This window comes from Acanthaster planci, linkage group LG02 (assembly GCF_054643075.1).
Source record: "Acanthaster planci isolate LZ-2023a linkage group LG02, COTS_SCS, whole genome shotgun sequence".
Taxonomy (NCBI): Eukaryota; Metazoa; Echinodermata; class Asteroidea; order Valvatida; family Acanthasteridae; genus Acanthaster; species Acanthaster planci.
This window is the reverse complement of record NC_141778.1, coordinates 18,560,920-18,588,780: the sequence shown is the minus strand read 5'-3', so window position 1 is coordinate 18,588,780 and position 27,861 is coordinate 18,560,920. Positions and strand designations below refer to the sequence as shown.

The 27,861-nt window shown below is 39.4% G+C and overlaps 1 protein-coding gene across 1 annotated transcript in view; it reads right to left on the bottom strand.

Moving 5' to 3' along the window:
* Positions 1-26,346, bottom strand: part of LOC110989356 (sodium- and chloride-dependent glycine transporter 1-like) — a 37,213-nt gene extending 10,867 nt beyond the window's left edge. Inside the window, exons 1-8 of the mRNA XM_022253685.2 lie at positions 26,159-26,346; positions 23,513-23,671; positions 21,931-22,062; positions 10,966-11,139; positions 8,231-8,396; positions 5,157-5,289; positions 3,918-4,052; positions 2,706-2,809 (exon numbers count right to left, since the gene is read on the bottom strand). Coding sequence (XP_022109377.2) covers positions 2,706-2,809; positions 3,918-4,052; positions 5,157-5,289; positions 8,231-8,396; positions 10,966-11,139; positions 21,931-22,062; positions 23,513-23,666 — 998 coding nt within the window. The 5' untranslated portion in view covers positions 23,667-23,671; positions 26,159-26,346. The remainder of the gene's footprint in view (positions 1-2,705; positions 2,810-3,917; positions 4,053-5,156; positions 5,290-8,230; positions 8,397-10,965; positions 11,140-21,930; positions 22,063-23,512; positions 23,672-26,158) is intronic.
* Between the last annotated feature and the right edge of the window lie 1,515 nt (positions 26,347-27,861).

The window sequence follows — 27,861 nt, the reverse complement described above, 5'->3', positions numbered from 1 at the left end:
CTTTTAACAGTCAACCAAAGCATGGTCATTCCACTGTCTTCAGACTGGTATAAACAAAAGAAAGAAAAACCACACATGCTCAAGTTGCCTCCAGTTAGAGAGTATATATTTCACAGTGAGTTCTTAAAAATTCACTGCAGAGTTATAAGTCCAGGTTCGCTGAGGATTTTGTGACAATGCCTCACTTTGGTTTCAATTTGATTTTAGGTATTTTTTGTCAGAGCAGAACTGACAATAGAAAGCTTCAGCAGACCCGTAACTCCTGCATTTTAGTATAAATAGTACCAACTTTGGCTGGTTTGGCAGGGTTAGGGTTGACTGATTATGAACAATTCGTCTAGGCTTTGTTTCTTTCTGACAAAATCCCCAAGCAACCAGTCTTTGTATTTCTTACCTGACAGCTCAGCTCCTACGGAAACCATTCAGTTTTGTAATAATGTAATCGTGTTACTGTTGTTATATTGTGAATGATACTACAAACACTATATACATGTATAAGCGTTTTTCTTCAAGGACTAAGACTTAAAATTCCCGTAACTTGAAAAAGAAAATGCAGTACATTTCAAACTTCGAAAACCAGAAACATTTCTTTGTTTCAAATTTTCTTTCAAGTCATTCTTTTAGATTTTTTGAACAAACTGAAAACAAAACAAAAGTTAATGGAATCTTTCACAGATTTTTAGACATTTTGAGTAGGCATGAAGCTTGAGTATATACCAGTGTTTAGTAGTATCATACGAGTGATGTATGTGTGTGAGCATGTAAGAAGGTAGTCACTCATCCAAAGTCGGGGGCCTGTCTTCAGAAGATATAAATTTGAAAACTTAATTAGTAAATTCTTTCAAAAGACTGGATTCAAAATGAGCAACTACAATGATTGGTTGAAACTCAAACTAAGCGATGCTGTAAGTTTTGCATTTCAGGCACTTTGTTGGGCTAGACTTTTTAGAACTCTATTAATTTATTTTCTCCCGAGATAAAAAATCAGCACAAGAGACAGTGATTACATTTCAACAACTTCACAGATTCTGCGCAGGATGTAACGTCTTTACGAATTGACCGACATAAATTTGATCTAGGGTGGCTTTTCTACTGAGCTGTGGAAGCCCGTGACAGCCCGCGCATCAGGTACACCAAGTGCATCAAAAACTGTAAGAATAAAAACCTGCCTCATGAATGTCAAGACAGGAATGAGCAGACTGGCGACCCATTGTGAACACCACTCAGCTGTGTCAATTTTGAATGATTTACGACAAAATCCTTGTGATTTCTGAAGTCTATCACTTGACATCTCTGTATGCAATAGAATGTGCAGCTTGCCCAGCGTGCAAAGAAACTGCACAGAATATCCCAGCAGCTCTACTGCTGTCTCATGTAGTAACTCATTTCAAATGCAGTCTGCAGTTATCTGTACCAACGGCAATTAAACACACTTAAAGTTGCAGTTTGACCTTTTCAATAGTTGGAACTCAATCACAAAAATGTTTTTGTGGATAAACTCTTTCAGATATACATGTATGTTGACATCAACTGGAGGAAATTTTTTTCTTATTGCATTCCGTTTGAAAGTTTTATCACCTGTAACTTTAAATGGAAAAGAGGCATGACGCACAGCTTCAGCATGAACAATGGAAGCAGGTGTGTGATCAAACATTCCAAGGTAGTGAAAGAGACTTGTTTTCCAGTGTCTGAAAATGTCAAACCAGAGTGAAAATATGTTGACAAAACCAAAACATGTGAAAATACTTCAGAGGCCTCAGTAACCAAACAGATGGCAGCCCAATTGTTTCAATGTGCTGAAGCATTTTGACATTGATTTTTACAAAAATGATTCCTCAATATCCGTCTCCTCTTTGTCTCCAACGTAATTTTTTCCTTCCGAAACGAGGTTATGTACGTGCCAGGCCTTGAATTGAGAAAAAAATCCTACAGGTGCAATTGAAAAAAAAAACAAGCACCTTCAAGGAGCTACATGCACCAACTGAACTTACGCTTGCTCGAGAAGAAACATTCAGATGGTCTGAAAAGCTACATGCACAGCATACTTATGCACATTGACAGAAATAACATGCACCGTGCACGTAATATGAGCCCTTGCGTGTGCATGAGACATTTGGATGAGCCCCAAATGAAGACTTTTGATGAGAATTGTGGGGTTGACCGTGAAGTACTTTCATATGTTTTCCGATGAACCAGTTGCCCGGTATGCCTTTGGAAACAAATGCCAACATTTCCAGGGTGAACACAACGTTTCCTCAGGTTCTTCAGTCCGGCCATGGAACAACTCTCTTCTGTTTCGGGAAAACCTGTTGAGGTTTCCCATCATCCTCCTTAATCTATCCAGATCATGTTCACATGCCCTTAAGTTTTCCAAAGGCATACTGTGTCTTTGACAAGGCACATTGTATGATGGGTGATTCATACCAGCAGCAGTCATGAGGGTTTTTAATGATTTAGCTCAACTTTGGAATACACATTGAGTGTCTGTCAATGTACCGGTACAAATGTTTGTTTCTCTTTCGCAAATTTCCCATTTGAAAATGAACAGATTCTAACTCCCTTCCGACCAACCCCTACGATAAAAAGCGAGTGTGCTCGAAAAGTTTTAGTGTTGACTCAGTTATTCCCCACCCTGATTCCACTACTGGTGTGAAACGTCTATTCCTGGACAAGAATACACACGACCCCCCTGAGGGTCTACCTACCGCAAGGTGTTCGTGTTGAACTTGTTGTAGCTGGCTAGGGTGTGGATTCCACCCCATCCCGCCCCGTAGGAGAAGAAAACCTGGGTGGCTGCTGCCTTCCAGACCTGCGCAAGGGGGAAAAAAACAGCAATACTCCAAAGGTGAGTGGGGGTTACCACCCAAGGTCAAACTTTGACCATTTGGGGCAAATCTTACCTTTGACCCCGCAGGGCATCCATGAGGTCCCACAGAACCAAATGGCAAAGAAACGCACTGCTTCAAGAGTTTGCATGGATGGAAACCCGAGTGAGATCGTAACCAGCGAGGTGTCAGTGTGGCCCCTAGATTCGATGGATGGATGGAATGTGACTGCAGAAGTAGCGTAAATGGCCTCTTACCTCACTTTCCACATTCTTCTATCTTTTTTGCTTCTTCATTGTGAGGGAACCTCAATAATTCAGTCAGAACACAACATACGGAAACAACAACAGAGTGAAAGTCACCAGAGCAAAACAGTCCCATTGCAAGAAACAGTCTATCGGGTGATTTGGCTCAATTCGATTTCAACAACTTAGGATACGAGAATGCCAGAGACCCTGGTCAAAAACAAATTCCAGATCACAGCAATTTCAGCCCTTAACCCTGCACAATTTCTCACTTGCTCCAATGAAATCCTGAAAAAAGGGGTTTGCGCTTGCAAACACTCAGAATGGGATTGTGAAGCACAAATGCATTGCATAACTGCAGGCTTCTGGAATATTGGGGTCAGATCAGTTGGACAATCCGCAGGTTAACCTGTTCCCACCAGACTGCTTAAAAGATATAAATAGACCACTCTCATTCTGCCTCCAACTTGTATGGGCAAAGTTTGTAGAAATATCAATATATATGGTTGTTTTTGATTTTTACCTCAAATTCATTCAAACTTGACATCTTTCCCATTAATTTAAATAAGGTTGTGTTTTCATTTAGTTTTTATTAACTGGTGTTCTGATAGCTGCGTGGGACTTTCAATACTTTGTGATTTATTATTTTACATTTGTACTGACGGCCAGCCATAGTCTTATCAGCTACTTGTAGGAAAAACTTGACTGTAACGTCAAAAGAACAGACCCTGCTCACTACTGCAGAGCAGGAAAAGAGCCTTCCATGGACAGAACAGAAATCCACCTATGGGAGAAATTTGAGTTGGCCGACGGGCTCATTTTGTCAGCATTTACAAGGCAGGCTTACATTGGCAGACAGCAGCATGTCAAACTGAGGTGTCAGGAAGAAGAGAATACCCTCCTTGGCTCCCGTCAGAGTCACGCCGCGTACGAACAGCACAAACAGCACCACAAAGGGGAAAGTGGCAGTGAAGTAAACCACCTAACGAGGGAAAGCATAAGGGCTCAGATCAATACCAGTTGCTACGAACGAGACCAAAAAAAAAAAAATAAAACTCCAGTAATATCACTAACGGTGCAGTCTTATCCTACAACAGGTACTTGGGCTGTCAACCAAAGTATAAAGGGCTACAGCACAACATGCCAAGCCAAATTATCTCTCAGACATGTACTCTTCAATAATTTCTTTCCATTTAATTTTTCATTAGGGGAGTACGGCTCATCCCTTGGTACAGTTGATTCCTGTTATAGCACTCCCAAAGGGGCCCAACTGAATTGAGCGTTATAACTACACAGCGCTATAACCGACTGGATGGACGCACAAAATGTGCAGCGCACAACATGCACAATGCACATGTACGTACGTGTATAGATACAAGTATATAGACATGTCATGTATGTGCATTACATGTACAAATACATGTCCCGGTAGAAGTACATGTACATGTATGTACTTGTGTGTACAGTTTGCATGCATTGATCAGAACTTGGCCTTTACAATTATTAAATTTGTTTTGCTTCCAATGTGGGACACAAGGTCTAAAATTACCGGTACCACACTTTGTAAAACAGAATACGGGCGATTCACAATAGTGCGCCACCAAGAGTCGGCAACGCTTTGGCCAGTGCGCAAAATCTGTCGACCCAATGTGTGCTCGGAAAGGGTCGACAAATTTCGTGCGTTGTGATTGCAGACTCATGGGGGCGCACTATTGTGAATGGCCTGTATTGCATGTACATGCTGTACAGATGCATGAATTTGCAAGTCAAATAAAACGGTTTGAGTAAATTAAAATAAAATGGTCGAGCATTTACACGTAGACGCTCTGTGATACATTTTACAGCCTCCTGGTACAACCGTTAATCATTTTTTTCTTGCAATTTAGGCTATGCATATTGTTTAACTTCACTTTTTCTTCATGTTTGTCTGAAATTCCTGAAGAGGATAAAATGAATGGAAAGAATTATACGGATAATAATTTCCCTTAAAATATTATAACAGCCATTAGAATGTGAAAACATGTCCTAGAAGTAAAAAGTAGAACTCATAGATACAGCCCTGTTGGACAATTGCATGGCAACATACCTTTCCTGACGATTTCACTCCCTTGATGATACAGAACAGCACCAGGACCCAGGCTGCGATAAAACACAGCAGCAACGGCCACTGGATGGCACCAATGTCCTCAAGTCCTTCTGAAACATTCAGAATGCGGTACCTACACAGACCAAATCATTCCAAAATCAAGACTGGCTAAGAAAAGGGGGGGGGGAGTTAATAGGTGTAGATCCTGTTGGAAATTCTCTAGATATGAACATCTGTAATTAGGCAAAGTAAAGTGCTGTTTCCGGTTTCTTGACCTACCCTAATTTTTCAATGGGAGTTTATCAACAGGGTTCATTTTGTCAACCACAAATTACCAGTTGACTTACTCCCATCCTCCAGAGGTGTATGTTTCTATTCCAACATGTGCTTAAACAACCCTAATGCCGAGCATGCCAAATTTAATATGATCAACTTTCTATTGGAAAAACATCCAAACACAGGGGACAGTCAACCATTTAGACATTGCTACCAACTACATTGCTGTGCAGAACCTCTTCACTGCTTGTGAGTAGTCTTCAGAGGATGTTTTCATATTTCTTATGTTTTTTTATTTCTTATGGATGTAGCTGGTGCACTGTCTTTTTCAATTCACAGGTGACGTACTTGTACATGGACATACATGTACATGTACGTGTACATTATGTACTTGTGCACATAGGCTAACACCCCCGTGGTTAGAGACACATCACCATACAACTGAACTTTGAGTCACAAAGAAGATCACAGCAAACTGATAATATTTACCGAGGGATATCAAGATCTCAAAAGGCCCTTTATCACTGGTTCAAGTATTTGGAATGCGGTCAACAGCGCTGTTTAGAAGTTACTAGAAGCCTCTCAAGAGAAAAAGTGCCAAGATTTTGTGGAAACACATGTAGCTCTGCCAGCTCAAGGTGAAAATCCTAATGTTTGTTTTTGTAACCGTGGCCTAGCTTAACAATGACTTTCGAGCTGCCAGAGCCAATTTTGAATTAAAGACTTTTGAAAGACTCTGTTTTTACCTACATACAGGTGATATTCATTTTTTTAGGATGTCAGACTGAGTGACCTGTCAAAACAAAAAACTCAGATTCCTCTTAATGAATACTCTGAGAAATGTGCTTCCAAAATGGCCTTTTTATCTCCCATTGGAATTCAAAATACTTGTCATAAATAGAAAAAACTCTGGCCCTTTTTGATTGACTAATGGTCGTATTTTCAAATGCAAAGGTAAAGTGCAAGGTTAGGTTTCCTTGAGGCTAAAACCAGGTTAACACCGAGCTGTCCAAATGACGTAAGCACACAGGTGCTTCTGATGCAGCTACAGTATTTTCATTGAAGTGGGTAAAAAACAAATCTTAATCTGTACACCTGTGATTGTAAATTTTCTTTTCAAGAATTCTGAGAGCAGTTGAAAGTGCAACCTGTAAATGTTTTTGCTTCAATTAAGGAAAGGATGAGTACCTTTTATTCCAATTTTTTTAAGACACTGCAACAAATATTCCAGAGTTTCAGTGGTAATTCATGAACAAACACTTATTTGTGACTGTTGTGGTGGCAGTTTTCTCCACAAATGCCGAACGAAACTTCAAGTGAAACAGATGTACTGTACTGATACAGGCACTTTGAGTTATGGAGGATTTAAGTATTTAACCACTTGCTGCCGGGTGGATTTTTCTTGAATAAGACAAGATGCTGGGTCCTTTTCCAAATTTTCCGTTTACAAAATTCTTCAAAAATTCATTATTTCATTTAATGGCTGTTTATACCTACATGAAGGACTCTTTGGGTTCTACTCTAAAGCTGACAGGTAAAATTCATTGACTCCAGAATATTTCAGCCAGGCTTGCAGCCTTGGAAAAAGAGCCCAGATTGTGCTGTGTTACGTAAGATTCTTTTGTTCCCCAAACCAGCACAGTGCACTGCTGACCTCTTTTCAATAGGGGCTAGATTAGGGTGCGGCGGTGCTATGTGGCTCATCGCTGCGGTGGTAGAGAGCTTTAATCCCTGGTGATAATCCGCTCGTTCTAAATGCCTCAACCATGGTAAAATGTTTCAAAACAGGCTAGATTATCTCCACTATTGAGAGCGAAAAAATGTTGGTAATGCCCAGCAGCTCAGTCTTTTGTGCTGAGCAGTCTTTTGTTATAAGGCCCAACTCTTTTGTCCCAGTTCCCCGCTCCCCGGCTCTGCATATAAAGCCTATGTACTCGAAAACGGGTCGCCGGGCAAGAAGTGGTTAACATCCCATTCTCTTGAATGAAACATTGCCAACTTTAAGGTACACGAACTTTCAAGTCATCCGATTTTAAGATAATGAGAGTTTACTCTATGCACACACAGGCACTGACTTGACAAACGATTGCACCAACTTCATAAAAACGCAATTTACATTGTTTAGATTGTGGCTCAACAGTTCAACATGTATCTGCACATGTCAATGTCCAAGCCTACCTAAAAAGAGCTTGCCAATAAATCAAAATTCAAGTCCAAAGACTGTGGTTCGAGTTAATAAGTAACCTAAAAGCTGAACTGTAAACAGGTAGTCAAACATAAATTTCATTAGTTGCTCCAAGAACTGTACATGTTTACACCTGTGCTGCCGACATGAATTTTAAGAAATTCCAATTTCAAATTGCTTCCAGTAATAATAATAATAATTGACATTTATAAAGCGCCCAATACATCAAGCTGCTCCCAGGCGCTGTACATCAAAATATAAATAAATAAATATAACCTACATGTACCATAATTAAAATCAATACTAAGAAACTAACAATGCTTGTTTAAAAAGATGCGTCTTCAGCCCGGTCTTAAAACTCTCCGCACTCCTAGACTCCCTAAGACAAACGTCAAGCTGGTTCCAGAGACAAGCAAAAAAGAACCTAGCCGTTTTTAGGCTGGGAAAAGTCAGGTCTGTGGTTCAAAACCTGGTTTTGGATTGTTTGTAATCACAGATGAATAAACATGTATGATGACAGGAACTGATTTTGGGAATAACATTTTGGCAACAGAGCACATTTGTGTAAATTTTTGTACAAGGGGACAAACAAACAATGAAAGGATTCATTTACTTCCAAAATTCCTCGCTTGCTCGAACTCTGCGTATCTCTGTTCCTGCTGTCCCGTTGGTTGTTTCATTCATGAACATGTCATAATCCTCCAGGGTAGCATCGAATGTCTCACTCTCGTTCCCAGGGCTGTAAGCCACCAAATGGCCTGATGGCAGACTTCCGTTCCCTTTTGGGGGATGGGGCAGGAAAGCAGAAAAATGAAATTGTTTCTGAAGCCCTTCGAGTCTCACTTTCTGTTTTGAGAAAAAAACTACCCTCAACCTGATCCATGAAAAGGAAATGAAGAAAAATAATAAGTAACAAATGAAACTATACAACGTGAGTGCACTGTTACGCCTCTCTTCATTGAATGTAGGAAAAAAAAGTTCTCGACCGTTAGTAGATCCAAATTAAACGATACCAAAGAGCCTTGAATTCTGCGAAAGGTGATATTGCTTCCTTGAAAGGGAATGTTAATCAGCACATGTGAGTTGACATGTACATGTCTATGCTAGTGGAGATTTCTCAGGGGCATCTCCAGGCACAGGTTGATCACATACCGGTATATACATGTATGAGGAAATAAAAAGACATGACCTACTACACTGCAATTCAACACTGACTGCAAATTAGACCACCCCCCACTGAATTTCCAGGAACACCGCCCATGAAAGTAGTAGCTTTTTCTTCTGTTTATATACAGCATGACAATTTCATGGTGTGGGAGGTATGCATGCATGCATGAAAGCGTGTATCAAAACTAGAAAGCATCCACTTGACAACTTTTAATTATTGATTGTAGGAAGGCCTGTTGGCAAGCTTAGTCCAGCCAGTGTATGAAGGGTATTTTTCACATTTTTGTTTCATTTACAGTCAGTCTTATTAATAGAGTACAAAAAAGAGGGCATTTTTGGAAGCCTTGGCCCCCCCCAAAAGTCTCTGGTTTCTGGTCAGCCAACATGCTGCTGTAGAATCCTGCTACTGAATAATTTTAACATGTTTTAGATGGGGTGCGGTTGAGTAATAAGTACAGTACAGTAGTCCCTCTAGGCCTTCCACACATTAAGTCGGGGACTCTTTTTCAGATGACATCATTTCTGAATTATACATTAACATGTGGGAACCAGACAAACGAGGTGGTCTTGTGTCCTGTGTACATGTACAATTTGAAAATGCTTTTAAACAGCAAATAGTGTGGGGCCCAGTTAATTATAGTGTTTGTAGTGGCTGGTGATAAGTGCGCATGCAGTCACAATGGACATCGCACGTTATACGTACACAGAGCTGCCAACGTCACTTGAGCAAAATCCTATGATTTTACCTTAAAAATTCTATCCCCCCCATCCTATTCTTCACTGTTGTGTAACTTGAAGCTTGATTTATAGGTGAACAATCGACCGAGTGCAATGCATAGTTTGGGCCCCAGACTGATTTCACTTTAATACATCCATAGTTTAAGTACAGTACACAGATGAACTGCACAAAGAAAGCAGCAACGGACACTAGAGGGCCTCGTAGATGGATTCCTTGTTGTGCATGTTGCATGCGTTTCCATGGCATTTCCAACAACGCGGACAACTGATGTTACCGCGCGAAATTAACTTGTGAAAAAGGTCAATTCTCAAGCCAAACAATACCTAAAAATCTAACATAACTATGAAGTTTTTTTTTGTAAATGATATTTTATTGAGAAAATTGCACGAAATACGAAGAAATCGTACTGGCCGGCAGCTCTGCGTACATCATTAAAAAAAAAACAGGAAAAAAAGTACCACTTTTGGAACCAGCTCCGGACCAGAAACCGGAGACTTAATTTTTTTTTTGGCTTAAGGTTCAAATATATTGGCCAAGCATGATTAAATGGAACCGTAGAGTATTAACGACAGGAAGATGAGGAAGCATTCATCAAAGTATGAATAGCAGACGCCAACATAAAAGGATCTGACAGGCTTTGACTGAGACAGGAAACATTCTGACAGTTTAAATAAGGCGTACAACTGGCAGTTTGGCAGCCAGGGCCACACGCATGGTACATGTACAACTCTGTAGTCTCATATGTACCGTGTACAAAACATTCATCAGGCTACAATGACCCTGAAATCAGACTGCATGCACTCCCTGAGGATTTCCATTCCTGATATCTCTTGCACAAACGTACAGCACAGATTCTTGCTGGCACATGCTCGTACCAGCCCGTACCGTGCTGTATCAACCCCACGCTCAAGTTATTCTCCACAGATTTCAGGTACCAACAAATCTGACTTTCGCCGTCCTGATTGAATAGTAGTGTTTAGGTAACTCAATCAATGCTTGACATCGGCAACATTTTTTTTCCTATGAATGCTGATGTCGTGTTCATCAAATCAAGGACCTAAATTTTTAGCAAGAAATGCTGTTTAAATCCATTCATTCCGCAGACGAGATGGTGAAGACCAGGGAAGATGCCCTGAAGGTGTATTTGAAATTTGAAGCTTTTTGTTTTGTGACAAATGAGAGAACACAGGATTTGGGAGAGTTTTTTTTTACTTTCATTCCTTCAAAAGTACATGACAATGCTAAACATTTAGTTTCACAATTCAGAAACACCACAAAGGTTTCGGTTCCATAAAGAAATTTCAAAATCCGTTCGGCACCCAACCAATTTGCTCCCCTCCAAATTTTGTACTGGGCCCACCCTTGAACAGGTGCTGAACCAGTGAGTAACATCATGCAAGACAACAAATAATTTGAACCCTCTGAACCTCTGGGTGGAGTACCTTGGCTGAGTGAAAGTCTCTCGTAGCAGTTGGGCGTGTTCCAGGTGTGGTTGCACCCCACCCATGGCAGGGGGTTCTGGAAGGACACCACCATGTAGCGAATGGTGTAGGCGATGATCAGGTTGTAGTACAGGCAGAAGTAGCCGGACACCACTGCCATGGCAACACCCACACCTAAAAACAACAAATGGGGCAAATGAAAAGTCACAGGTTTCATGTGATTCAACTCTCCCCTCCTCCCCGGAAAACAACTTAAAATGGACACTGAAAACCACATTAAAAAATTCATTCACATTTCATGCATTATCCTCCCCAAAAGAGGAAGAAAATACACACATTCGCCTACATCTATAATGTACATGTACCCGTGCTCAGTTGGTTGTAAAGCCAAACAAAATAAGAGTTGTGCTTCCGGTTACCAGCCCCAACTGAGCAACTCACGCTGACTCTTTTTAGTGAAATCTTTTTATTGAAAAGGAAATAAAAATAACAAATACTGCTGCTGACCCTCATGCTTATTTCGAAGGTGTGAAATCTCCGCTTTTTTGTTGAGCACGCCAATTTCATTTTCCACTTTTTTTGCCATCGACAGGCCAGACTTTCCTCGTTATTTTCCTTTGCATAAACACCGATTTTTCCAGCTTTTTTTTCTTTTTCTACTGACGCGACCTGATGGCCAGGCCAAACTTTGCACGTCCTCGTTCAGACTGCAACTCCGTAATAATACATGTGACTGAACGACTGTACATATACACATACAGTATATGCACACAGTGATACGTATTTGTGCGGCTCTGAGCGCAAGCCTTGTGTGTAAACAGTATCCAGGGACCATCCAGTCATTGTGTTATGATTGGCTGCCAATGAAACATCAATATTCATACGTGTCAGTGGGACTCATTACAGCCATTCCTGCTTGAGCAGAAGTAGTGATTAATTATCTCCACTATAACTTGAGATAGCACACATTTCACTGTGAATTCATGGCCTGAAATAAGGTTAGTACATTTTCACTTTCACCGGTAAAGGGTTTCGTGACAACTGGAGTGGGGCGTGCAGAGTTATTGCGTCATGCATCATCGTGCGGTTTTTACAAACTCCATGTTAAGCACCGTCAATATATCAATATGGGTTTGATATGGGTTTTACATCGATATTTTCGGTAAGCCGTGACTTATGTTGGTTCTTACACTGAACGAAAATGTCCCTGTAGCTTATACTCCAGGTGGCTTATACGGCGACATTTGAAGAATAAATTCAGTCACCTATCGCAGTCTCGTACTCAATAATTTGTGTACACTTTGCCTCGAAGATATCACAAAATGTATCCTCCACAAGAGAGAATTATTTGCTAACCAATTGTACATGGACTAGCACCACGGGCTAATGGTATCGCTATGCAGTGGCAACGGCAGTGTGTATCCCATCCCATAAAGGCAACATACACAATACGGATGCTAGAACATCTCGCCAAAGTGAATTGGATCACAGCATTACGGTGTAGGGGTGTACCCTTGGAACAATTTACCAGCAATTATATAATACCTTGAAAATTAAAATGAATAAAATTCGATATACAGTATATCGATAATATTGATATAAAAAACGGTATCGGCCAAAATATGATATCGACGGTGCCTACTCCATGTGTATCACTTCATACGAGCTTTCAAACAATTTTTGGACATTAACTCATTGAAGTGTCATTGCAACACAAATGTATAATTGTCCGAAGAGAGTCTGACTTGGATACAATCTTTGAAAAGACCTATCCTCAAGTTAGGAATCCATGAAAAAAAACAGTGGATGGAATACGCACGTAGACCATCAGAATCACTTCCTAATTAAAAAAAAAATTCCCAACCCTAAAATGTTTGACCTAAAAGCTTTAGAACAAAAAAAAAAAAAATATCCACCTACCCAACCTATTTTTTGTCAATGTAATAGGAAGCACAACTATTATTTTGTTTGGCCTAATGCATTTGCTTTTATGTACATATTTATGATTATCTGAAGTTCATTTATCACATGTGCTTGTACATTTGCTTATAAGGCGAAACCCATAAAAAGAACAGTGGGCCTGCCTTCGTCTGGGGCCTTCGTCATGCTTTTGATCCTTGCTACGGCGTGCAACCGCGACTGTGGAAAGTCATTAACATAATCACTTGTCCTATAGTGATTCAGAAAAATTAATGTCTTGAAAACATTAACCAACACGACAGACGGATACAAAATAATTGCTTGATCACCTGCCACACACGCAATGGAAATATCCGAGTACTCATCAAGCCTTGACCCTATTGTACAATTACCAAAGGGTACTGCACTTGTTTCCTGAACTACATGTACATGTAATCATTTAACGCGTAAATGTAGGGCTGAGTCGGTTCAAATAATTAATTAGTATTTCCACTATTCAACCTTCTATCCAAGTGAATATTTGACTAATCTGAATTCTCACGCAAGTAGAAACAAAACAAACCAGTACATGTGCTTACCAAAGAAGTTTAAACAGAAAAAAATTGAAGGATAAGTACATTTTTACATTATTGCTGGACATACCATCACTCGAGTCGCATTTCAATAATTTTTTCAGTAATTCTGATGTAAAAACAAAGTCTGTAATTAAAACTTGACTTTCATTAACTTTAAATTGCTTAAATACTCGCTCTATAGGGATTTACAGGTTCCAGTATGAGGCAAGTTTCCAGGAAAAATACACAACATTCTCCTTTTGTACGTACTGTACAATGCATACGATACATACATGGGTTATCCTATAAATAAAGAGTCCAATTGGAAAATCTCAGGTTTCAGACTTTTGAAGTGATTTTTGGGAAAAGATAGCTATTATTTTGTAGTGTGATTATGTCTCACAATCAGTTACTATAAATGGAAACATGCCTTCAACATTACTTTTCATGTTTTTTTTTCCCAAGGCTAAAAAAGAAGTTGTAAACCTTTGATTTTGTGATAAAAAGGGGAACAAATTTTATTAACCCGTGTGTGCATTATTTCCAAATGTCTGGTGTTCTAAATATCATAATTTTCTGATTAGAAAGACTGAGAAAGATATCTTCTCAATAAATAAATATGCTGAAACAAGTTGGTACTATCACTTTCCTTTCACCCCATAGCCTATCTACGGTATCACACCGTAACATTCCGTGTCCCAGGTTGTTACATGAGGAAAAATGATACCGTTTGGGCAATTAACAGCAGAATAAAACAATGTCTGTGAAGTTCGTGAAGCTAGGCGATCCCCATGTTTTGAGAATTCACAAAAAGAGCACCATTGACCAAGAAATGGAAATTTTCCAATTCCTCAATCATAATCAGTCATCGATATTTATGGTTTCGGGTCTTTCGGAATTGTTACGGTGTGAAAACTTCAGATGTTGAAGCGACATGATGCAATGGGAAAATTGGCATGAAACACTCCCTGGACACGTGTCGGCCAACTGGCGATCCATGCCAACTGTTTACGGCCACCATGTTTGAATCTTAGCCCGAGCAAGGGAGGATCATTTTGGGAACGTCACTTGTTACGGTGTTATTTATGTTACGGTGTATCATTTCTGTACCTATTGCAGTAAAAGTTCTGTAATCCTTGTTCTCTTGCTGTGTATAAATGAAATAAACCACTTATGTCTGAAAAAAAAATGACAAACTTCTGCACGTTCAGTCGTCGTAACTTTAGATTTCAACTGCTGAGAATGTACACGTGATGGGAACATTCTTGTGTCACGATTACGGTGTGACAAACTTCCGTAAACTGCAAGTGGTCGTCTCAAATAATTTCTCGTTAAAAGTGATTTTATCTGGTAAATTGTGCTTCTTTGTGATTGTAGAGCAGCAAATCGGTGCAAAGGACTGAATGACTTCTTAAATTATCGTATTAATCCGTCGAATCCAACCAACATCCATCCTACACACCATAACGGTGACACTAACCTAGCTCGTGTTGCCGTGCTGTGTGATCAGTCGAAGTGATCCCTTGATCTGCTTGGTTCACTATCGACAAAAGCAACCCTAAAGTAATGTCACTCTAAGAGAATTCACTAGTGACATCGGATTGATAATATTGATTGCTTATTACACAGTTGAAACCTCTGTATTTTGATCCTTTCTGTCGAACATTTATAACGCGTCACTTGTGACACAAAATACTGATGAGGACAGTCCATTTATCGATAGGGGTGGGCAATTATTCTCGTCCATTCATGGGTTGGTATGTGTGTGGATTGGAAATTAATTTAACTTCTTTTCACAAAGATGTTATGATTTGAGCCACGTCTTATTACATTAGGAATTTGTGAAACAAGGTTTTTGTGCGAGTGGAAATTTTCAGCATTAGTGGCTTCTAGTACCTCCCTATTTCATAATGGAACTTGCTGCCCTGTGCATGTACCTGTTCCTTGCTGCAGCATTACAGTTGCTGTACCTACGTGAACGAGGTGCGGCCCCAAACGTGGCTCACTTCAATTTTTGGTGGCAATTTTTTTTCCTAAATTTATCATAAGTGAAATTTTATCAAAAATCCCAATATTCTGATTCAAAATTCTCAATTTTACTGATCCTCTTCATAGTTCTGATAAAATCCTATTTTGGTGCAAATTGAGCTCTTTTAGAATGCTCCCAATATACGAAAATGATTATCAAACAAAAGTGTGGTTAGGTACCTGTATGTAGAATAATTTATTAGAATTTGTCAACTTTAAAGAATTTCTTTGATGTTTATGTGGGTTTGTTTACTAGTGAGCAATGTTAGAGAACACTCAGCTGAATCTTGCCCGATTTCTGGATGCCACTGTTTTTTAATTTCGGACAAAATTTCATGACACAAGAATTGTTCACAAAGGTCCAGCGGCATGTTTTTATGAAGGTTACAGTTCCTGCATTTAACCAAATGAATTTGAAGTTTGTTGAACGAGAGGTTTTGGCAATACTGTAGGCCTATGAGGAAATTCAAGCAAAAGTCGAAGTGTGCCACGTAGTCCTGTTTTGGTATAAGTATTTATTTCAAACCTAGACTAGCACACTATTTTTTGAGTAGTTTGTGATAAATGCAGGAACTATAAAGGGAACAAACATTTTTCATTATGTATAGAAAGCCTTTGAAGCTTGTGGAACATACTGAAATTTGCAAACACTTGTTGAAACAAGAACTTGATTTAAGTATTTCCCCATCTTCATTAGAAAATATGCAAGTACACAGCAAGACTGCCAATGTGGTGTACACTGTACTCATACTCAAACTCTACTTGATCTATCAGGTGCCACAGCATATTAGTTTCAGCTTAATTAAAGGGTTGTGCTAGGAGTGTTCAAATTGATAAGCTCTTTTCTCAAGTGTAAGTTTCAAAAAGCCTTGGGTAATAATTTGAATTATGTTTATATAGTTTCATTAAGTTACATGCATGTACATGTACATTGTTGTTTCAAGTGCCATCACTTATATTGTGGCTTTTAGATCAGTAGAAAAATTAGCAATAAAGGAAGCTTTTTCAGAGCAGTTTGTGGTGCAGAAAGCTTTGCAGTCATGATAAATACGCTTAAGAGAAATGCTTCTGGGGAAACAGTTCACCCACATACATGTCTGTACGTTACATTTTTTTGTTCATAAGTCCTGTGGTCCATGTATGGTGGCAGATTAGAATGACCATTTGACTCTGCGAGTGTTTCACCTCTGGTTAATAATCCTCACCAGAGCTAACCAAGGAGACAATTCAGTGTCTGCTTCTATGATGAAATTGTTTAGCAGGGAATGATACAATGCCTACCAGTACTTATGTACGGGTACATATTGTGTAAAACTGGTGATTGGCAAGCACAGGGTCTCAAACATTCGACGTGTTACTGGGACACCGTGTCTCTGTTACAGGGGAAACCTTGCATTCATTGGCCTGATACAATACTTTTTTGCATTAGATGGGTTATTTTCAACAATGAAGTGTTTGAGTTGACTTTAGAGCTTAATTTTTTTTTTATTTTACCTTTGTTCAAGACTTACTGAAACAAGCAAACCATTGTGAGAGTATGCACTCTGAAACTTTGCCCGAGTTGAGAATCCTGTTCCAGTGACCATCCTATAGATCTCTCCCAGTCTGCCACTTGTGTTACTTACTTTCATTTTTCTACATTGCCAGGTTTATTTACTCGATACCTAGGTGCTCTGGTTTGATGTATATCATTTTATGTTTGGGGATATTAATACATTAGTGGGAAAGTTGTATGGTGTCCCTGTTACATGTGAAATTTGATCATGTTTCTATTTTGGGGGGCCCTGCAACTTGCTAAGTAACGTAACTGGTAGCATGATTTTTGTCTTTCTTTCAATTTCAGATGTTGGGCAACATAAATGTGCTGGAATTGAATGAAGTTGTTTTGAAATGTTGACTTCTACATGTATGTTCCACTTTGGACCCCTTATGTATAGAAAAAACAACATGTACATGTACTTTGAACTGGTATGCAAACAGTACACACAAACAACTGCCCTTAATTTATTCTTATACAACACAATGACTCCCAATAAACACAAAAACAACTCAAAGACAAGAGGGGATTTGTCAAACACTGATTTCAAGCACAATTGTGTCCATTATTGTTATACTTGACTTTCAATGGCTGCTCAGTGCAACGGTTACAATTTTGTTTTTACCACCTTGAGTTTAAAACCAGCTGATTTAAATTTTGACAAACAGACTTCTTAAAAATACAAAACCTATGATTTCAGGCCGATGGGGTAAGTCACTTTGTACATTTAACAACAAGTAGAAACAACATAAACTTCACAGCGAGTTTTGCAGCAATTTGGTTTCCTTCTGCTGTTGCATTTTCTCTTGCTGCTGCATTTCTTTCATAGATGTCTTTTTCTAATGGTGGTAAATCATTAACCACTTGCTGCCGGGTGGATTTTTCTTGAGCAAGACAAGATGCCGGCTCATTTTCAAGATTTTCCGTTTTCAAAACTCTTCAAAAATTCATCATTTCATTTAATGGCTGTTTATACCAAAAGGAAAGACTCTTAGGGCACTACTCTAAAGCTGACAGGTAAAATTCATTGACTTCTGAATATTTCAGCCAGGCCTGCAGCCTTGGAAAAAGAGCTTAGATTGTGCTGTGTTACGTGTGTGGCTCATCACTGCAGCGTAGAAAGCTTTTGACCCCAGTAGTAATCTGCTCCCTCCCAAGCCATACTGTTTCAAAACAAGGCTGGATTATCTCCACTATTGAGAGCGAAAAATTGTCAGTAATGCCCAGCAGCTCAGTCTTTTGTGCTGAGCACAGTCTTTTGTTATAAGGCCCAACTCTTTTGTCCCAGTTCCCCCCCCCTCCCTGGCTCTGCATATAAAGCCTATGTACACAAAAAACCTGTTGCCCGGCAGGAAGTGGTTAAAGGTACATGTACATGTAGGGTCAGAAAAAAAGGGTGCGATTTTTATCTGAAAGCATAACTGGTAGAAGGATGGCAATAGTAGTACTTGCTCTGTGAAAATATTTCGTCTGAATGCCCCTGTTGATTAGAAATCAATGAAAGAAAATTTTGCAAATTAAAGGTATAATTTTCATTTGATAAAAAGGTAGTAGAGATTTACCTCGACATTTAGAACAATGCACTGCTTGCTTCCTAGAATCCTACTGGTATGTACAAAAAAAGAGCCTTGTTCGGGCACGTGGTCCACCGGGGTTGTGCGCAATGCCATTTGTTTTAAGTGTTCTCGGGTAACCGATGTTGACAAAAACAGGTACCCGGTTCCAAAAATACCCATAAATGCACACCCCTAATTTTAAGCATGGACGTACTCATTCGTGTTTGATTTAATGTGTACTGCCTTTTTTCATCATTGTTTGAAGAGGAGTTACTGGCTTACGACAACTCAAAATATGCAGTGGAAGAAGGAAGATAAGCCTATTCAACACAGACTTCAACACAGCACTGGCAAGCTCTGATCCACTGCACGCACAATGGATCAGTAGGCAGATATTGCTGACGATATTGCTGTTATATAATAGCTCTGTGGGCTGGCTAGGCTGCTGTGACCTCGTGTTTTAGATTACATCCTGACTGAAGTCAGGCCTTAGTGAAAACCAATTTGGAATCACGGCCAGCATGCAATAAGTATTCGTTATGACCGAGGTAGTGCTACCCTGATTACAACCACAGTTCTTTTTCGTCTCACTAATCCTGAATAGATTTTACGTTTTTGAGGAAAATACCATGACAGTTTTTACTGTTTTCACAAGAACAAGGAACTGTAAATGATACTTTCACAAATGACTTTAATTGTATCTTTCTCGATAAATTTGACTACAAATCAGCATTCCCTTGACAAAAACCAATCTATGGCCCTACCTTTAATGATCCCTCCAAGTTTCTGATGTTGAATAACCATGATCGTAACAGGTGTTTTTTTTTTGCTCCGTGAATATTACAAAAAGTGTCTCATACATGTACATGTACTTTCTGGAATCCGTGTCCACAAGCCATCCACATTAACTGCAACAAATGAAGTCATCTCTTGTCACTGTTCACCCAATGGCTTGTGAACGGTCTTGTGAGTAGTAATTGCAATTTGCATCTGGTCTCGTAATGGTCTGACTACAGTACCGCTTACGGCATTATTCACACAAATTCTGAGCGAAAAAAGCAGCAGAACACACACAGAGTCTCCTTTGCTCTCGTGTACTAAAAAATCTGCGTGAGGAGGGTAATTTTCAAGTCGCTCCCATTCAAACCAGAATCTCTATCCTGGATTGAAATTGCATCAAATGTCCCTTATAAATACAAAATACTTCAATGTGTAACAGATGAGTAATAGTATACCCGTGAAATTTCCCTTCTGAGTAAATTCCAATAAATCCTTGTGGGGTACTGCGAAGAAAAGTACCCTGCAAGGGGGGGGGTTTACTTCCCATTGTTCTGGTATACCACAAAGCACCATGAACACACTCACACTGTAACAAACCAAAGAGGGGCTTCATTTCAATAGCAGCATGTCCATCATGGACACCCAAGGAAAGTCTTTGTGATCCCTCCAGCAAGGACAAGCAGAATACATATTGGGTATGGACTACGGCGCGGGAACAGAGAAAAAACTTCGAATTCAATACACCTTCTCAACTGTAAAATCCTTGGGTAGACCTGTACCAACAAACAAGTTCCACATACATCACTGTACATGTACCTGTACTGCAAGGCCAGTAGCACGGACCTCATGTCAAATTGCATAAGCACGGACCCACATGTGCACAGAAGGTTCCCATCAATTGTTGAACAGTTTTTAGAGGAATTTGTGGGTCATGGTCAGGTCAGGGTTATCTGTTGCAAAATACATGTAGATGAGTGTTAAAGAGATTGGGATCCAAATTTCAGATCCTCTGAAAGAGTGTTCAAGGGGCAAGTACAACTACGTCACGTGTAAACTGATTCTTCCCCTCTACTTTTTAAAACTGAATTACATGCACAGTAAACAGCATTAATGTACATGAAAACCAAAACTATACACACTTATAATGCAAGGTGTATAGCCTAACACTTCAGCACATTATGTTAGTTTTAAATTATGCATATTTAGTGGGGTTTCTTTTGGGGGGGTCTATAAAAAAAACCCACTTTGTTTAGCGTTTTTAAAGTACACATGCATACATTTATGTATTCATGTTCATCGAGAACAAAAATAAAGAGAGGAAGACAAAAATAAAAAAAAGAAAAGAAAACCTTTCCCAAGCTAACACCCAGCACACACGGTCTATCAAATTACATCGTACCAGGACATGTAGTACAACAAAGGGAAATATTTACAAGGTAAGATTTACATCAAGAGCTGTTCCTGCATAATGTATCACAAGGACAGTGCATAATGTATAATATTTTACCTGCATTTTGCCGTGCATGGGAGCTTGTGTGACTGCCTTACAAAGGCATTAAATTCAGGTACATTATACTACTCCCGTGTGGCTTTAACCCTCAACGGGTCATTATTTATGCGCTCTCCTACAGGGCCCTCAGCAAGATTGGAGAACGACTAGCAGTAGGCTATGTGTGTTTTTCTTAGATGGAACTCCTGTGAGGATGGTCAATACTGCCGACCCGCTTGATACGATTATGGCAGATCAATCTGCCTTGCTTTTTCCGTTACTGCGGCAAACTTGCGCACGTAAGCGCATAATCCTGATCTTCCAACTGCCATGGCATGATCTCAGAAACACCTTAAATATTACATGTATGTGTCATCAGAAGAGACTAGTGGGAAAATTTGTTCTGACCTTTACATGTACATATAAGTTCCAGACTTGAATATGCACAAGTACCCTAAAATTGTGCATGCATTGGCTATTCATACAAAGGAACAAATTGTTAAAATCTTGTGCTGATTTCATTTATATGGTGTACAATGTGTATCTGTTCGGCATGAAATAATGTCAATCTGAACCGCAAATCCACAAAAAGGTACTTTGACCTGCCCTGCAATATACTGGAGTTCGATGACAAAAATCTACTTCCTGTTTTGAACTAACTATGCAAAAGGAAATGGCATGAAATATAATTTTTTGTCATGGACATTTGTGAAAATATTAATATTATTGAATTATCTTGTATGAAAAATGTCATTTCCTTTGTTCATTTTTCACTCTTTAAATGGAGAAAGCAAGCTTTAATACACTGCATTATCACAAAGAAAAGCACCAACATACCATTTTATTGTGTTATTTACTCAATCCTCAGACACTATTTAAATGCCTTTGTACGGTATTTCGCTTTTATATATAGATGACATTTATATATAAAGATGTCAAACAACTACTACATAATAAAAACACATCCAAATTTGGATGACATCTTTTTGACTGTAACCGTTTCCAAAAGGCCACAGCTTGAATTTGAAATATGTGACATCGTGCATACTTCTGCAGCAGTCACACTACATAATAAACACTGGTGGGGAAGATGAATCGTACCTTTGAAAAGAGGGCTGATCTTCCAACAGCTAATGCAACCCAGGCTGGCAAACTGACCAAAGCTGAGTTCCAGGAACATCACGGGTATGGCAGCCAGGAACAGCATCACGAAATACACCAACAAGAAGGCGCCTAGTGATCCAACACAAGAGGAGAAATTTGCCAGTTGTTTGGGGGCAATTTGGGCAGACAAAGTTTGGTTTATCTCTCCCGGATGCAGTACGAATTCTAGGACTGAAAACACTGTCATATTGGACCGAATACATTGTTTGGCATGATCAAGCTTGATTACTGAGGAAGAAATGTGATGAATTTAGAACTATTAGAGGAATGAGTGTCATTACCATATCTCACATAAATTCATGATTGAGAGCCAAACTCTCAATGGTCCACTTATCATCATGTGCTAGTCGATATCCTTGCTGCTTACTACTGTAAGTTTGCACGCAAGCATCCCTGCACAAGTTAAATTATGTTTGCATACTGAACTGTCAGACAGGTGAAGTGCGCATACATGTATACAAGCATCGCACTACGGTAGCTATGCACACTACGCATGAATAAACACCAGCATATGTATGCCACCTACACTGTGCATACACGTACATGTACATGTATTTCTTGCTCCTGAAATTTCTGAACAGCAATGAATGTCTGAGGTAAATGTGGGGTAAAACAAATATAACACATTACAAGATGTACTTGGCATCAGGGAGATGTTGTACACACATACATCAGGTGTAAGGGCAAAAGTTGAACCCATTATTGAAAATATAGCACTGTTCATTTAAGGTGGATGGTCAATTTTAATATGGGTGATTCACAATAGGGCACCACCAAGAGTTTGCAATACGTTGGCCAATCAGAACACGTGAAATCTGTCGACCCTTTCCAAATGCACATTGGGTCGACAGATTTCGCGCATTGGGATTGGCAAATGCGTTGCAAACTCTTGGTGGTGCACTTTTGTTAAATGCCTGTATTCCTTGACATACTGGAAGTTGACAAACGTCCGGTATACGCAGTTCCTCCAGAGCTACTTTATCAATTTCCAATACAAAAGGAGCTAAAATTAACCACATATCCACCCTCAAACCGTGTTACATGTATGTATATTACATGTGTTCATGTACATTGGATCACTTAACTTTGGCCTTTCAACATCAAGAACCAAGAATGCAAACTCCATTTACAATCCCGCATGTCATGTCTTATGCTGTGTGCAGTTCTATGCAATGCCAAAAATGAAATTTATGCTCAGTCCATGTTAAGGTAATCAGACAAGGTGCCATATAGCCTATTGCACATTACCTGTGATTTGTTCCCATTTCTGTTAAATTTAGCTTATCCAGAAAAGAAAATGATAAAAATATGGCCAAGTCTAAATAATTAGCAGTTCCTATTGATTTTAATGATGCAAGATTCTTTTTAAGGGCCCATTAGTAATGCATTACTCAGAAGTGACATTGGCAACTTGTGACTCAATTTCACATGGTGGGACGCATGTTGCATTGAACAGCTTCAAGGACTAAACATATTTTTCAAACTGCTCCTAAGTTTTTGAGCACGCTGCATCGCTTACCCCCGCCGTTATCGTAGACCATGTAGGGGAATCGCCAGACGTTACCCAGTCCCACTGCATAGCCCATGCTGGATAGGATGAACTCAAAGTGGCTGCCCCAGGTGTCTCGAGACTTGCCCTCCTCGCTTGACAGCTCTTTGCTTTTCTTTGCCATTTCAACTGGAAATGAGGAAGGGGTCCAATATTTATACAAAAATTACAAATTCACAATTAAATAATTTTGCCTAATGACAATCTTGGATTTACCCAAGATAAATTTCACTGCAGCCAAACTATCAACAGAAGGGATATTCCAAACACATACATGTAAATAAATTTACATGTATATGTTGAAGAGATCTAGCTATCAATCTTAGGTAAGAGCCAAAGTTGTAGCAAAACGTGCACTGTTACAGCCACTTAATTTAATACAATGATGCAAATAAGAGACATTGTTTCAAATTGCTCAGGATTATAGCCAAATATTATGAATATTCATCATTTGGCTGCAATGTTGACTGGAATGACTGACAGCTGGAAACTTGGGTTGTTCCACAAGAAAGTTTTCATTTTGGCATCTTTCAACAGAAAAAGTGAACAGGTCTGAATAAAACAAGGCCAAATTCAAACCATTCAACAAGACCAAGGCGATAAAGCTATGAAACAGTTCCACTTGATCACAAGTATCGGACACTGGAACAGTTGTTGAAATGACTCAATTTCTGAAAGACCTGGGTTTCTGACATCAATCTTTCTGTGAAGCAATGCAAATTTATGCAAATACAGGGTAATAACAAAGTCATACAGTACCCTCCTTGTAATGGTTGCCACGGCAAACATCAATGTTGTACGGATATAAAAATAATGAAAGTAAATTTTGTGGATTTTTTTGTTCAAATGTGTCAATGGACAAAATGTCCCCAATATTACCAGCTGATGGGCTGAGTTGTTGAAACTTATATATTAAAAAAGGTTTTCTAATGTTTTTTATCCTTTCCCTTTTTAACTTTTATTTTGAACTCATTTCAATATGGACAAAGCTTCCTTTACCAACAAAAAAGATGAACACTGTAAAAATGACAACGTAATCTGATTTGAGTTCATTTATATATCTCTAACGGCTGTATTCAGTAAGCAGGGCTGAAAAGTACATGTATGCCTCTGTAAGTAAAATCAACATTCTTTAATCAGAATACATGTACTGGGGGTATCAAATGTTTGGTGAAATTTCTAGTGCAAGGCACTAGAAGCAAAAAAATCAAAATGCACCACGTTAGGGCACATGTACTGTATGCAAACCTACATATAGACCTGTAAAACTAAAGTTACTGTATATAAAAATTAAAATACAGATGCCTTCTGACACCTTTGTGTGGCTCAGACTGGTCAGATTTAGACATGGTCTGTGTCCAATTAGAAATAATTTCCTCTACAAACGATATTTTTGAAAAAGTGCACTGCACGCTTAACTTATTTCCTCATGTAAAGCTTGGCCTAAACAAGTAAAGACAAAGACAAAACACGTAAATACGTTTCACAAACAAGGGATATCCACTGGAGGCAAACTCCGTGAGGTAAATGTATGGACCATGGGTTAACGTTTACAATTAAATCATTAAACCAATTTATGAACAAACAGTAGATAAACAACACAGTTGCAAGATGCATAAAATTTACATGTAGTTATAAATTAGCAGGGACAGGTACCTGCACTACAAAGGTGAAAAGTGATGACGGAAAAATACCAAATTTGGGGCAACGGCAATTGACTGTTATTGGTCTGTATTCAGCAGTGAAAATAATCTTTCACAAAATATGTAAAAAACAGAGGAGATATGACATTCAAATACAGATTGGCACAAATCTGATCTGCAGCTGCTACATACTCAGTGAAAAGGATCAATGTAGACAGATAAATGCACATGAAAGTGGTGTAGCAGTGGAGTGCAAAGAGAATAATAAATTCAACTTAAATTTGAAAAAAAAAAAGACAGTAAAAATAAATAAATTAAAAAAATAACAAAAAACAAGGCTGTGAGGCACATTTATCGGAGTAATTATAGAATACAGGGCCACCCCCTACATGTAGAATCAGTGGCTACGATGTCGCATTGGATGGGAATGACTCTGGGAAGAAGTCCAAATCGAGTACCCGGTTGGTGGCTATATGGTCGAAAGAGTTCTTTTTGAGAATGAAGTAACACAAAATGAATGGAGATGGTGGGAAAAAAATCTTAAGTCCAAACCGAGTGGCCCTGTATTCTATAATTGTTCCGGCTAGTGTTTTTCATTTTATTTTTCTAGCACCTTGCAAGAAAAGATCCACAAAATCCTGTTATGTCAAATTTCTCAATGTTGGGCCTGCAGGAAAGCAAGTGGTAACTTCTAAAATAATATTCCTTCCTCCATTTTAAACTACTTCCAGAACCGCTGACATTAAAAATGCTTCACACCACCAGCGAAATGCAGCGTGATGCATGCACGCAGCATCCGATGAAAATCTCTGCGCCTGCCTTGTCTACAAAGTACAAGGCGTGCGCGTACGATGTGGACGGAGGAGGAAATGCACAGACATTCCACATCACGTGGCCAGTGGAAGGAAAATCTGAAACCGGTTCACTGCTTTGTTTAACTAATAAAACGAATCCTACTGAATTTAAAACTTACCAATCTTTCGGTCAGGATCCGCTTCTTGGACTCAATACCTTAAAGCCGAAAAAGGAAATTTATCACACCAGTTTATCCCGAACACGATGGTGCGCCTTTGTCAAGGTGTGTTCGATTGTCGAGCACGAGAACATACAATGAAATATACATAATGTACAGTACATGTACATGTACTTCAGATCACCGTACGTACATGTACATGTACATTGTACGTGCACTTGCGGTTAATTCAGAGCGCGCGATGCGCGAGCATATCACGCAGCGAGCGATGCATAATTAGGCCTGGACGAATTACTTGGCTGTGGCTTGAAACTACACACTCCGTCTACCTTGTAGTCTTAGTTCCAAAACGTTAGTATCTGTCTGAGTTCGGGAGGCTTGTTCTCGTTTGTTCTTCGTTTTTGGCATGGCAAGCAACATGCAACATGGCAGCGTCCTTGTGCATTCTTCGAAAGTTAGTGTCGGATAACTGGGCTCACTTCTTTTCCATAAAAAAGAATTCGTTTCTGTCATGGAAAATTATTAATGTTAATTTTACAAAACTTTTCCATTGTCTTCGGCTTTGTAAAGCCACATTAATACTTTTTGCGGCTGTTCAAAAATCAAATCTCACGAGTTTTTCCGTGTATTCGTGTAAAAATAAAATCCTACCGATTGAGGAGGTGGTACGTGATCCTGTTCCGAGAACAGTGTTCTTGAGTGGTGTTCCCCCCCCCCGTTCGAACGTGAGAACAAGGAACCCGTCTCAAGAACAGACCGCCCGAACTCAACCTTAAGTGCGTGAAGATGGACCACGACGAGTCTTCGAAACCACGAACAGCTGGCAATAATTGATAATTTCAAGTGTGACTCCAAGTGTTTCAACCCGCAGTATAATATATTTCTTATACAGGACTTTCATGATGAAAACTGTCTTTAGGATAAATATTTTGTTTCATTTTGTTTACCTGATATTCGTTTTTGACTGTGCCGTGCCGACTTTGTTGCCCGGGTTTCTGTGGCGTCGGTCGGTTGTGGATGTTGCATCTCCACGCACTGTAAGTTTTGATCGAACTTTTTCCAAACTCAATGGACAAAATTTGAATAGGATGCATCACTTGTTTTTTTTATAACAGTGTGGAAAAAGGGTTGTGTTGAAGGGAAGGATTTCATTTAAAACTTTTACCTTCAGACTGTGATCTTTTAATAAAAGATCACAGTCTGAAGGTGGGACCTTTACACCCGAATTTCAGGAACAAAATCAAGCTTTACAAAATAAATCGCTGTTATGCATGGATTTTAGGGGTGTTAATTTGAAGAGATCACGGCCCAGACTTTGCATTTATTGTAAGCGTGTTCGCGTGCAAGTTAGCAGCATTGAGAAGCAAAATGAGAATCCTTTTCTAGAAACTCCACAAAACAAAGGGCTGGTGTACATTTTGAAAACAGAACGAGTGCTTCAATAATCCTTGTAACAGAAACGCTGGAGATGGCAGCTTTACATGATGCAGTTCCTTATGAACACACCTTTTAATGAATGAAATAGGTACACAGGCCGTTGCACGGACATCATGCGCAAACCCCTTTCCACCCCACCCCCCCATAGTAGGCGTAGTAACGGCCGTGTCTGTGGTACATGGTGCGCCTTGTGCGCTATACGATCTTTGGTAACCTCGTCCGTCACATAGCGCCCTCTGCTGACTGACAAAATTTACTGCGATAAA